Below are 13865 nucleotides of genomic sequence, written 5' to 3' on the forward strand. Positions count from 1 at the left end.
CCCCCAAGTGGGACGCCGCTGTATACCTGTGCCTGTGCATGTGACATCATAATCAAGAACCGCTTCATCCTCTCCTTCTGCAGAAACGCACAGCAAACTGGGCAGAGATGTCAAACCATCCCGCACGACCATGAAACTCTAGAGGAGACACAGAATGACTCATCTCAGTACCTCAAACGGAAATACGTGACAGCAGCCTGCTGAGAAACACTAAAATACAGCAATGACCAAAACAAAGAAGAAGCCTGGAAACTATCTTGAAAGTGAACCATGACGTCACACCGTTGCTGGAACATTCACTCCTTTTTATGCATTTTTTACACATTTCTACGCAACTGTTAATTCATTTAGAAATGTCTTCTGTCAGTTGCACATTTAATTGAATGAATAAATAATAAGTCAATAGTGGTCATAGTACAAACTAAACCACCGCAACTTGTTGCTCTCAACCATTAGCATGTCTGAGCCTCTCAATGGGCCTCAGAGACCTCACATCCATCCAGGGGATGTTTTTTATATTTAATATTATATCTCACTTGTCAGTTCACCAAGAGAGGCATCATGCATTATACAGTATATGGACATGCCATGCTCACTGTAGATGCCTTTTAAATATGACTGGATCTGTATTTGCATATAGCTTCTGCAAAAGTGAGAAACAATGCTTTTATTCCATCATAGCTCATATGTAATAATAAAATATTACATTAACCTTAGTTTTTCTTTTTAGCTGTTGTTGATCACCTCAATAGTTTATTATAGTGAATTGACATCCTATCACAAGTCTAGGAAATGATAAACATTAATGGTGTAATAATGACAGATGACGGCTTGAAAAAACCTGTTGCCATCCCCGGGCTTCATTATAAGCCATTAATGTCGGCCACAAGGCCGCAGGAATAATGTAATGACAGATTTGCATAAGGCAGGGGTGTCCAAAGTGCGGCCCGGGGGCCATTTGCGGCCCGCAGGGAATTTTTTATCGGCCCCACGGCACATTCTAAAAATACGATTAAAAAAATACAACACATAAAAAGTGGTATAAAAGAGCAAACAGGTGAAATTTAGCAAGAAAATGTTGCAATGTTGACTCTAATAACACAAAGCTGCCATGCAGGCTGTTTCTTTCTTTAAAAAAAAAAAAGAAAGAATCAAAATCAATGTCATTATGAATTATTGACCTGTTCAAGGCTCCAATTACATCACATTAAATATTCCACTTTGTTGCATATTTTGTGTTTGCCATAAGTTTTTTTGTTTTTTTAAATAAGGGTCTAAAACAAACAAACAAAAAACATGAACAACAATAAAACTTATAATTGACGGATGGATCTGAAGTTGATCTCGAGATTATTGTGTTAAAAGTAAACAGTAAAAAAAAAAAAAAAGTTTTATTTTTTAACACTTTAATGAGATGGACCCTTTTGGATCCCCAATCATTTTAGTGTGATTTTTTTTTTTTTGTGTCATTGCTCAAAAATCAATGTTGTTATGACTTATTGACCTTTTTAAAGCTACAATTATTATATAATATGACATATTCCACTTAAAAATGTTATTGGTTGAAAATATTGCATATTTTGTTTTTTTTCTATAAAAAAAATGGTTTTCTTTGACAAAAAGAGCATACAACTTAAAATTTTGAAAATGTTATATTGACAGATAGACCTAATGTTTATCTAGAGATTTAAGCCTTGAATAATATTATTAATAATAATAATAATAATACTGAATAATGACACATTTTTTACATTTTTTTGACCAAAACCCTTTGGTGTCCCCAGGATCAAGCCTGAGTGGAGGCCTAAATGTATATTTTTTAAACATATATTGTATTGGTTTTTAAAATAAAAAACATCAAATTGGCCCCCGCTTGCTTTGATTTTTCAGTGTGCGGCCCTCAGTGGAAAAAGTTTGGACACCCCTGGCATGAGGTGAGTAAAAAACATGAAAATTAAGGATGCGCCACATAACCTAAAATCTATATCACCACATTTTATTTGCCAAATAAATAACAAATTTAACATTTCAAAATGGGTTACAAAGGCTCCTAATTTGGCTGCTGTAACATTGCGTTCATTTGCAGTTGCCATTTTGATATTTTTTGCCCACCCCTAATCAATACTAGCTTTTGTCACTGCAACTTTGCACGTGGCCTTAATTGCACTTAAACAGGAAGTGGCTTTGTGCTCACGAGAATCCAGTTTCCGTACTGACTGCATGAACTCAACAGAATAGCGAAAAAATACCTTCTAAAAAAAAATTGGTTAAACATGATCTAAGCCAGCCTCTTCCCGTATTTCCTTCCACACTACACACTGTAAGACATGCATTCATGCTTGCGACCACTTTGCATTTGGGGTTAGTAACGTGCTGTAAAATCAAATATAAATGCAGACTCTACCTTGTTGGTCCTCACATCCTCGCTCAGCGTGATATGTCAATGCTTTGCTCTTGTATTCTACTACTTGTGCAATCAACTTATGTTCTGTCATTGGATGCCAAACAGAAAAAAGGAACTATAGTTGTTTGTCAAAGAACAGCATGTCCTTTTATAGTAGTAGCTTGTGCAGTTGCAGAAATCTACTTTAGCACAACAAAATGCATTTGTCTAGTGCATTTTTTTGGAAAGAAATACGGACAGATAACCTAGTTAGGACTTAAGCAGCAAGATGCACTTCTTTGATTGTTTTTTGTAGTGGTTTAGAACTGTATTGTATCGGAACAGATGTTTATATATATTTTTATTTTTGCTCCTTTAAAGTACCTGTAGAGTGGAAAAAACAATTTGCTTTTTATATGCTTATTTGTGTTTCATTGTATCCATTAAACCATAGCCAATTGTATTTACAATCTGCAAAGTATGTGAAAATACCGTCTACAAAACCCAAAACCAGTGAAGTTGGCACGTTGTGTAAATCGTAAATAAAAACAGAATACAATGATTTGCAAAACGTTTTCAACCTATATTAAATCGAATAGACTGCAAAGACAAGATACTTAACATTCGAACTGGAAAACTTTGGTATTTTTTGCAAATATTAGCTATTTTGGAATTTGATGCCTGCAACATGTTTCAAAAAAGCTGGCTCAAGTGGCAAAAAAGACTGAGAAAGTTCAGGAATGCATATCAAACATTTATTTGGAACATCCCACAGGTGAACAGGTTAATTGGGAACAGTTGGTTGCCATTATTGGGTATAAAAGCAGATCCCAGCCTTGACCTTCAATCCCTCATGCGGTACTGCATCAAAAAGCGACATCAGTGTGTAAAAGATATCACCACATGGGCTCAGAAACACTTCAGAAAACCATTGTCAGTAACTACAGTTGGTCGCTACATCTGTAAGTGCAAGTTAAAACTCTACTATGCAAAGCGAAAGCCATTTATCAACAACACCCAGAAACGGCACCGGCTTCACTAGGCCCTAGCTCATCTAATATGAATAGATGCAAAGTGGAAAAGTGTTCTGTGGTCTGACGAGTCCACATTTCAAATTGTTTTTGGAAACTGTGGACGTCGTGTCCTCCGGAAACAAAGAGGAAAAGAAACATCCGGACTGTTATAGGCACAACGTTCAAAAGCCAGCATCTGTGATGGTATGGGGGTGTATAAGTGCCCAAAGCATGGGTAACTTACACATCTGTGAAGGCACCATTAATGCTGAAAGGTACATACAGGTTTTGAAGCAACATATGTGCCATCCAAGCAACTTCTTTTTCAAGGACGCCCCTGCTTATTTCAGCAAGACAATGCCAAGCCACATTCTGCACGTGTTACAACAGCGTGGCTTCTTAGTAAAAGAGTGTGGGTACTAGACTGGCCTGCCTGTAGTCCAGACCCGTCTCCTATTGAAAATGTGTGCCACAATATGAAGCCTAAAATACCACAACGGAGACACCGGACTGTTGAACAACTTAAGCTGTACATCAAGCAAGAATGGGAAATAATTCCACCTGAAAAGCTTCAAAAATTGACCTCCCCAGTTCCCAAACGTTTACTGGGTGTTGTTAAAATGAAAGGCCATGTAACACAGTGGTAAAAATGCCCTGTGCCAACTTTTTTGTAACGTGTTAAATTCTAAGTTAATGATTATTTGCAAAAAAAAAATTAAGTTTCTCAGTTCGAACATTAAATATCTTGTCTTTGAAGTCTATTCAATTGAATATAAGTTGAGAAGGATTTGCTAATCATTGTATTCTGTTTTATTTAGGATTTACACAACGTGCCAAATTCACTGGTTTTGGGTTTTGTAAAATGTCACAAAATTCCACAAATTCAGTCAGCAATTTTGAATATTCCGCTCCCAACACCTTCGGTAATTTTTGTAGATTGACATTACAATGGGAACGCTTCTGCGCTCTGACCATATTATCAGATCAGACACACTGGAAATATGAAAAAAATTGGAAAGAGGTGTGCTGTTTATCATTCATAGTCCTTATATAAGACAAGAACACATATGCTTGGCTTTTTTATGCATTCGAAATTGTAAATAAATAGCTAACAATTAAGTCAACAGATCGAGGGTCCTCTGTTGCGGTCATTATACTCTCTCTAAAAACATCCAGAAACCACCAACAATACTCTTACTCACATGTCATGACCTGAAATTTAACCAAATATGAGTTATCTTGTTACTATAAGCGCCAACGCATACAGACTGTGATAGCTGTGAGCTAATGCTAGCTTACGCTGCTGCTGTCGACACACTATAAGCCGGCGGCTGCTTTTGCTTCGTCTCAAACTTGCTAAAAGTAAATTCTAGATTATAATTCATGCATCTCTCACCTGGTAGTAGACAAATATGGCAATGGACCGACAGGCTGGTCGACTTTCACATCCCCCGAGATGGCGAGGATGGCACAAAAAGACGCTTGTTTCAGCAACTTTTTCCTAACCCTTTGTGGGGATTGTGATTGAATCTTCATCTAAACAGGATTATGTAAGCGTCCCGTCGGCCGGCATCCCAGCGGGAGTGGAAATATTACAGTAAGTGTTTGTTTTCTTATGGTTTAATATGGTTAGTTTGTAGTGATGGGCAGTAACAAGCTACATGTAACTGTGCTATGTAACTTAACTACATTTTCCAGTAGCTTGGCTACTTTTTTTTAATGAGTAGCTTTCATACTTGCCAACCCTCCCGATTTTCCCGGGAGACTCCCGAATTTCAGTGCCCCTCCCGAAAATCTCCCAGGGGCAACCATTCTCCCGATTTCCACCCGGACAACAATATTTAAGGCATTGCCTTTAGCGTCCTCTCTCACCTGAAACCTTCACCCCTTAACAGCCGCATGCTGTCCAGGCGTCTGCTTTTCCTCCATATAAACAGCGTCACATAATAATGTAGCGTTGGACGGGTTTAACAATGGTCTTTACTCGAAGATGTCAAGAAACACTGACACGTTGTATGATCTTTTAACTGGTTTAATGATAACGTTAATTTCAAGCACACACACACACACACACAAGTGAATACTTGGTCAACAGCCATACATGTCACACTGAGGGTGACCGTATAAACAACTTTAACACTGTTACAAATATGCGCCACACTGTGAACCCACCCCAAACAAGAATGACAAACACATTTCGGGAGAACATCCGCACCGTAACACAACATAAACACAACAGAACAAATACCCAGAACCCCTTGCAGCACTAACTCTTCCGGAACGCTACGATAACATCTACGGCTTTTGGAGCTCAGTGCACGACTGCACACGCAACAAGAAGGAGACGAAGCAGAATAACGAAGAAGAGACATGGCGATGACGAGTAAGAAGAAGAAATACGCTTGCAAGTTCCAAAATGATTGGAACACCTCCCCCCCATCTCCCGAATTCGGAGGTCTCAAGGTTGGCAAGTATGGTATCTTTTTCTGTAACTTAGCTACTTTTAGGCCCCGTTTACACTAAGCCGGATAAGGTTATCCAGGGTAAATCACAACTAACCTTACCCGTGTCCACACACAACAATGCCACCGTTTAAGACCCCCGCACCCCTCCGGCCGCCGGCGCAACGCAACCGAGTACGCATAAGCGGAGAAAAAAACCAAAAAGTCAAGTAGAGGACTTTACTTGACTGTGAAGTTATTTTAAAAGAGCTATATTTATGTACAAGAAGAAGAAACACGGGCATGTCTGGATGATCCGCCTCCATCTTTGTTATGTCCGTGCCTGTGTGTGGCGCGGACTTTCTGGCGTCACTTCCTGTGTGGTGCGCGGTCTTTCTGGCGTCACTTCCTCTCCGAACTCACTTTGTAAACGATCAATGAGTCCATACAAAGCTAAGTGCCGGAGATTCAAGAATTGCACAGCTGACTTACCCGTGTAAAAATTTGTCCGAGGAGGGGGACCTTAAACGCTGGTTTATTGTGGCTGAAACGGGGCTTAGGCTAAATAATTATTCGTTTAAGGGGTTAAACGACTTAGTGTAGACATGGCCTTAGACCCATGTAGCTAGGTAGTTTACATCAAAGCTGCAATCTACAAAGAGAGAAAATGGACTGCTAATCTAGGCCGAAAAAATATGGAGAAAATACAATGACCTGGATGTATGAGAACATCCATCCATACGGAGAAAATCCATGATGATTGGTTGGTGTTCGTGTGATGAGTCACAATTGGCTAAGGTTAGGGCAAAACATTACGGACTGGCCAATCAGAAGCAAAATAAGGCGGGCCATCGAAAATAGTAAGCAAAATCATAAGAGTCACGCATGTCACATGAGGACGAGGGAGTCGGAGACAGAGGGGCGCTTCAAGCTGACGACTCAAAAAAAAGAATGGATGTCGGCTGTCCCCAACTAAATGACAGATAGTTAATATTAATGGACCCTTATTTGTACACTCTCAGTTACATTAACATTGATATTATAAATGTGGGCTCATAAATATAAATGCCGTTTAAATGTAGCTTTGATGTAGTAAGCTACTTTTGCTTTTGTGCAGTTTGTAGTGTAGTTTGCTACAATTCTTCAGGGATAGCTTCCACTGTAGCTGAGCTACATTTGATTGAGAGTAACTTGTAGCTTAGCTTACTATAATTTCCAAGTAGCTTGCCCATCACTGTTAGTTTGTATGTTTAGCAACTAGCAATGCTGCGGATGCTAGTGTCACAATAAAGCTGCATCCGTTCAGCACTCTGCTTTCTAAAACCTATAACACATAACTCTTTGTGTTCGGGTTCAAAAATATAAGGTCCTGTATCATAATTTTTCGCAAAGTTATCGTTGTTGGCTCTCACAAAGTCTGCTTGATTAGCATTGTTGTTGATGGGGAAGGGATCTTTGTTTTCTAGCGCAACGTCACGCGATCACATAACTGGCTTCCTCACCTGAGATCAGTAGGTTGGAGTTCAAATCCCAGCCGAGTCATACCAAAGACTATAAAAACGGGACCCGTTTCCCTCCCTGCTTGGCACTCAGCATCAAGGGTTGGAGTTGGGGGTTAAATCACCAAAATGATTCCCGGGCGCGGCGCAGCTGCTGCCCACTGCTCCCCAAGGGGATGGGTCAAATGCAGAGGACAAATTTCACCACATCTAGTGTGTGTGTGACAATCATTGGTACTTTAATCTTTAATCTTAATTAAATCCCTTTGGGAATCTCTGTGAGATTGAAACTACTTCAATCATATCTATTTATTTGTAAACTTTGGAAGTCTTTAGGTGTCATAAATCAGATATATGTGATGATAGCTTCAATATAGAGGCATCTTGCCTTTCCACTTTACTGGTATTTTAAGGTCACAATATCAATAGAAATTAGGGCTGTAAAAGTTAACACGATAATGCGTTGACTACAAATTCTTTCAACTGCGATAATTTTTTGAAACGTGCATGTGTTCTGACTCATTTTCATACTTGCCAACCTTGAGACCTCCAATTTCGGGAGGTGGGGGGGAGGGGGGCGTGGTTAAGAGGGGAGGAGTATATTTACAGCTAGAATTCACCAAGTCAAGTATTTCATATATATATATATATATATATATATATATATATATATATATATATATATATATATATATATATATATATATATACATATATATATATATATATATATATATATATATATATATATATATATATATATATATATATATATATATATATATATATATATATATATATATACATCCTGAAAATATGCAAACAAAACTGTGTTTAGATAATTGATACTTCTTGCATAAATAAATCTTAAGGAATATAACATACCTGGGCTTCTGAGGGCTTCAAAATGTAATGAATAAAATGCTAAAGTTGTTGATAAACAAGCAATTATTTTAATAATTAAATATGGTCATTTTAAATGAATTATTATGATCATTTAAAATTAATTATTTCAAATATGTTTATTTTAATGTATAATTCTATGGCTGGATGTAATAAGGAGTCAGAAAAAATACAAATAAAAATACAATTAATTTTGATGTTTTTAGCAAAATATAGTAAAAATGTATTTAGTTTAAAAAAAAAAAATTAATAAATATATTTATTTTTAGGTAAGATAAACATAATAATACAATTTATCTCTAGACTGGATGATTTAGTTCTTGTCACCCTGTTGTCCTCCCGTCTCTTCCCCAAGGATGGCTCCATGAGCTGGGCAAACGCCTGGAGATGCCCTACGTCAACAACACGGTCGGCGGCCCTTCGGTGCGCAGCTCGTACATCGCCGCCCTCTACTTCACTCTCAGCAGCCTGACCAGCATCAGCTTTGGCAACGTGTGCGCCAACACGGACGCCGAGAAGATCTTCTCCATCTGCACAATGCTCATTGGCGGTATGCCGGACGCCTCGTATGGAATAACGTGATTGGGCAGGCACGCTGTTTATATCGTGGGAAAGCGGACGTGAAAACAGGCTGTCCTCACTCAGGTCCGCATGGAGTTGGAGGGGACGTGGCCTCCAGCTCCGGCTGAAAATCGGGAAATTTTCGGGAGAATATTTGTCCCGGTAGGTTTTCGGGAGAGGCGCTGAACTTCGGGAGTCTCCCGGAAAATTCGGGAGGGTTGGCAAGTATGCTCATTTTTGAACCTCGGTCTATTCCCTAGCGTGAGAAAACGTAATAACGTTCAGTTACTGTTGAGCCACAAGCTCGAAAATTGCGAGCAGAAATGCACAAAGAAATGGGGACATTATGAAAATCTCAGGTCAAAAGCCATGGCAAGTCGTTCTCCTGACAGGACAAGACTATTTATCTTCGATGGCAGTGAGACGACATCATCGGAGCGAACGCATGCTGGAAGGGAGGTAGAGCTTTACTTCCATGTTTTGAATACGGTTGAGTGCATTGATAACATAAAATGTAGATTGTTACACTAACCACTGTAGTAAGATGGAATAAAAGCTCAGCAGAAAAACAGACGGTAGAGAGGAAGTCTAGAGTCAAGACACCTCTTCTCAAACCAATCCCACACTTCCGGCTTCACAATAATAATGCTATGTGTCAAATCCGGTCAAACTACTAAAACAAACTGAAAAATGGTCTTACATTAGGATCATGCTTTGTAAAAAATGTTTGTAATGTAATCTGTGATACTTGTACCAAAATAAATGTTTTCTGGCAGATTTAACTAAAGTGTATATTCTTCTATAACCAGTTCTGATTGATAGTTCGCAATTACATAATTTTTTAGCAGGCTGAATATTACATTTTGATAATAAATAGAGAAGGTTAAAACATTGTCATGCAGAGATATGAATGCAATAAACTTGTACAACATGCAATGTACAGAATATCAGAAGCATTTTTTAGGTAGCAATATAAGAGATAGAGATTACATTACCGCCTTTGAAATTCAAAGCATGATCATAACAATTGATGCGTGAACCTGCTGTCTAAATATTGTGTTGCTCCTCATCTACCATGAATTGATTAACGTGGACCCCGATTTAAACAAGTTGAAAAACTTATTGGGGTGTTACCATTTAGTGGTCAATTGTACGGAATATGTACTGTACTGTGCAATCTACTAATAAAAGTCTCAATCAATAAATCAATCAATCAATCTAAATTCAAGCGCTTCTACAGCAGCAATACAAATTCTGTAATCCTACAAAATACAAAATCTAGCAAGACAACAACACTTTTTTATAGTCATTAAAAGCATGTATATGTATTTTTGTGTTGAGCTGTTTAAAAAAGCATAATGTTTAAACAAACATTTCATTAAAGTAAACTAATGTTTAGTCATGGTATTTAAAACTTGAAAAAGATCTGTCTAGATCAGTGGTTCTTAATCTGGGTTCGATCGAACCCTAGGGGTTCGGTGAGTCGGCCTCAGGGGTTCGGCAGAGCCTCTGCCACGGAGGTAAAAACACATCCGACTTATCGTGTAAATAAAAACTTCTCCCTATCAGCGTATTATGGACACCCCCAAACAATGTTCCCTCTAATTTTCCATCTGATTTGCAGGTTTTTTGATTGATTGATTTAAAATTTTACTAGCAGATTGCAAAGGAAGAGAATACACGGTACAGTTTACACAGTACAGTACATATTCCGTACATCCATCCATTTTCTACCGCTTATTCCCTTCGGGGTCGCGGGAGCCTATCTCAACTACAATCGGGCGGAAGGCGGGGTACACCCTGGACAAGTCGCCACCTCATCGCAGGGCCAACACAGATAGACAGACAACATTACAATTGACCACTAAATGGTAACAGCCGAATAAGTTTTTCAACTTGTTTAAGTCGGGGTCCACGTTAATCAATTCATGGTAATGTGTGTAAGGTGTGTAATTTGTTGTGAGTTCATGCACTGTGTTGGTTTTGTTCTTTGAACAAGGTGATATACATGCACGGTTCATTTTGTGCACCAGTAAAAAAAACATACAACTTTTTCTTGAATTTGAAAAAAATATACACTACCGTTCAAAAGTTTGGGGTTACCCAAACAATTTTGTGGAATAGCCTTCATTTCTAAGAACAAGAATAGACTGTCGAGTTTCAGATGAAAGTTCTCTTTTTCTGGCCATTTTGAGCGTTTAATTGACCCCACAAATGTGATGCTCCAGAAACTCAATCTGCTCAAAGGAAGGTCCGTTTTGTAGCTTCTGTAACGAGCTAAACTGTTTTCAGATGTGTGAACATGATTGCACAAGGGTTTTCTAATCATCAATTAGCCTTCTGAGCCAATGAGCAAACACATTGTACCATTAGAACACTGGAGTGATAGTTGCTGGAAATGGGCCTCTATACACCTATGTAGATATTGCACCAAAAACCAGACATTTGCAGCTGGAATAGTCATTTACCACATTAGCAATGTATAGAGTGTATTTCTTTAAAGTTAAGACTAGTTTAAAGTTATCTTCATTGAAAAGTACGGTGCTTTTCCTTCAAAAATAAGGATATTTAAATGTGACCCCAAACTTTTGAACGGTAGTGTATATATATATTTTTCACTAAAGAAGGGTTCGGTGAATGCGCATATGAAACTGGTGGGGTTCGGTACCTCCAACAAGGTTAAGAACCACTGGTCTATCCATCCATCCATTTTCTACCGCTTATTCCCTTCGGGGTCGCGGGGGGTGCTGGAGCCTATCTCAGCTACAATCGGGCGGAAGGCGGGTCTAGATACACCTAAATAATGATGAAAAATTATACTTGCAATTAATCGCAATTAATTTTGAGTTAACTATGAACAAACCGTGATTAATCGCAATATATATTTTAATCGTTTGACAGCCCTATTAATAGAAATACATTCTCGTGTAAACCAATAGCAGCTCACCCCAGCAGGCGTCCCACAGAGGGCAGAGTGGGCCTTCGCTCTATCCCAGGGCGCCACAGGGCACCAGCCTCTCTGACAGCCTCGCAGGTGCTCCAGGAGAGACATGTTCCTCATGCTGCGCCTCCTTGGAATGGCTGCTGTCCCGTTAACTGGACAGGGATCCGCCCTGGACACGTGCATGTTGCTTTACAAACGACCCTTGCGCCACCCCTGATGCTGTGTGTGCACAAGCAGAGAAATGACAAAAAAAATCCGATTGTGTCACAAACTGTAATCTTTTGTTGTACTTACATGCTTTGTGGCTATTTCACTTCATCTATACTCAAACGTCTCCACGTGATGCAAGCCTCCCTTCCTTTCTGCATGGCACAATCTATTTCAGCACAGACTGAAAAATGGGAAGCTAACGGTGTTGTCAGAAATCTTCCAAGAAAGCAACGAATGAACAACTGTCACTTGGTGCGTCTGTCCTTTTAACGTGCTTGCAGTTTAAAGTCAAACTGTTCACCTGTGGTTTCTCTCTCTGCGGTTCGCCCTGCAGCATGACATACAAAATGAGTCCTGTTGTATTGTCTTTCTTTAGAGGCAGCAACAAATATACGTCATCAATGCATATAGAGACACTAGTTTCGGTTGCATGATCTCAAAGCCTTTGTTATGTTACTAGCATATATTTGCATTGATAAAACTATATTATTTCATTCTTAAAAGTACTGTACCTGTCAACATTTGTATTTGGAGAAAAAAAAGGACATTTTCCAGAAAAATATGTCAAATTGTGATGGGGAACAACCTGAATGTCCACTGTGGTGCAAACGTGTTATTTTACCGATGTGCTTTTATTTTGAAGGCCCGGCTTTATTGCCTACAAGATGCATTACATTGAAGTTTCACAGAGGCTTATGGCTTTCTGTGGCCCAAGACAAGATTTGGTTTAGCTTTAATATTAATCTTGTACAACGCAATAGAGGGTGGGACTGAACACAGCTTCCAAGTTTACAGATCTCAAAGGTGACTATGTGGGTATTATTTCCTGACTAGAGGGCTATTTTTATGTTAAAACCCATATTTACAAAACAGTAAACAGGTTAGATATGCTCTAGCAATGAAAATATTCAATTTATAATGAATAATTCCAACTTGGCAGAAATGACTTTACTATGGTCAGGCCTGGGACCAATTAAAGAGGGCCTATTATAATATTCTCTGCGACCACTAGTAGATTTGGCTAAGCGAGCCTGGGTATGTGCATAAATGTAGTCAAAGTACGTTTATGGTCAGATATTAAGAAATAATGTATTTACAAGTTATGTAAAAATGTCTATTGTCTATAAATAACCACGTATGTAAAACAAACAATAAAACTACATTGACGACTACAATTGAGTTCAATCCAATACGTTCAATAGTCATGTGTTTATATTGTACAAAACCCAAAACCAGTGAAGTTGGCACGTTGTGTAACTCAGTAGTCCCCAACCACCGGGCCGCGGACCCGACCTATTGGTACCGCGCCGCACAAGAAATTTAAAAAAAATAAAATAAATTAATTAATTAAATCAACATAAAAAACACAATATATACATTATATATCAATATAGATCAACACAGTCTGCAGGAATACAGCCCGTAAGCACACCTGATTGTATTTCTTTATGAAAAAAATAAAAAAAATAATACCCCCTCCCCCCGGTCCGCAGCTACAAAAAGGTTGGGGACCACTGGTGTAAATGGTAAATAAAAACAGAATACAATGATTTGCTAATCCTTTTCAACCTATATTCAATTGAATAGACTGCAAAAACAAGATACTTAACATTCAAACTGGAAAACTTTATTTTTTGCAAATATTAGCTCAACTGGAATTTGATGCCTGCAACATGTTTAAAAAAGCTGGCATATACTGTACATCTGCGTACATTTGGGTTGCCTACATCTGAACAGATGATTAATATCCAGTATACACTTAACAACAGCTGGTCCAAGATTAGTCCTTGGGGTACTCCTACTCAGCTGTCCAAAAGGGAGGACATGGTGCTTTTAATTCTTTTACAGTGTTTTGTTTTTTTAAATGTGATTTCAAACATTTCAGTGTATGTTCTGAGATGTTGGGGTGAT

The 13865-nt window shown here is 38.5% G+C and overlaps 1 protein-coding gene and 1 long non-coding RNA gene across 3 annotated transcripts in view; one reads left to right on the forward strand and one right to left on the reverse strand.

Moving 5' to 3' along the window:
- Positions 1-653, forward strand: part of LOC133663898 (uncharacterized) — a 31811-nt gene extending 31158 nt beyond the window's left edge. Inside the window, exon 3 of the long non-coding RNA XR_009828429.1 lies at positions 84-653. This is a non-coding gene — a long non-coding RNA (uncharacterized LOC133663898). The remainder of the gene's footprint in view (positions 1-83) is intronic.
- The window catches only part of rinl (Ras and Rab interactor-like), a 42703-nt gene extending 30534 nt beyond the window's left edge, over positions 1-12169 (reverse strand). Inside the window, exons 1-3 of one of the 2 annotated variants that reach the window (XM_062068624.1) lie at positions 12039-12169; positions 11748-11963; positions 27-138 (exon numbers count right to left, since the gene is read on the reverse strand). In XM_062068624.1, the coding sequence (XP_061924608.1) occupies positions 27-138; positions 11748-11927 (292 nt within the window). In that variant the 5' untranslated portion in view covers positions 11928-11963; positions 12039-12169. Of the gene's footprint in view, positions 1-26; positions 139-2404; positions 2492-11747; positions 11964-12038 lie in introns of those variants that run through there. The other variant, XM_062068625.1, reaches the window with a different exon arrangement.
- Positions 12170-13865: the final 1696 nt, after the last annotated feature.

This window comes from Entelurus aequoreus, linkage group LG13 (assembly GCF_033978785.1).
Source record: "Entelurus aequoreus isolate RoL-2023_Sb linkage group LG13, RoL_Eaeq_v1.1, whole genome shotgun sequence".
Classification (NCBI taxonomy): Eukaryota; Metazoa; Chordata; class Actinopteri; order Syngnathiformes; family Syngnathidae; genus Entelurus; species Entelurus aequoreus.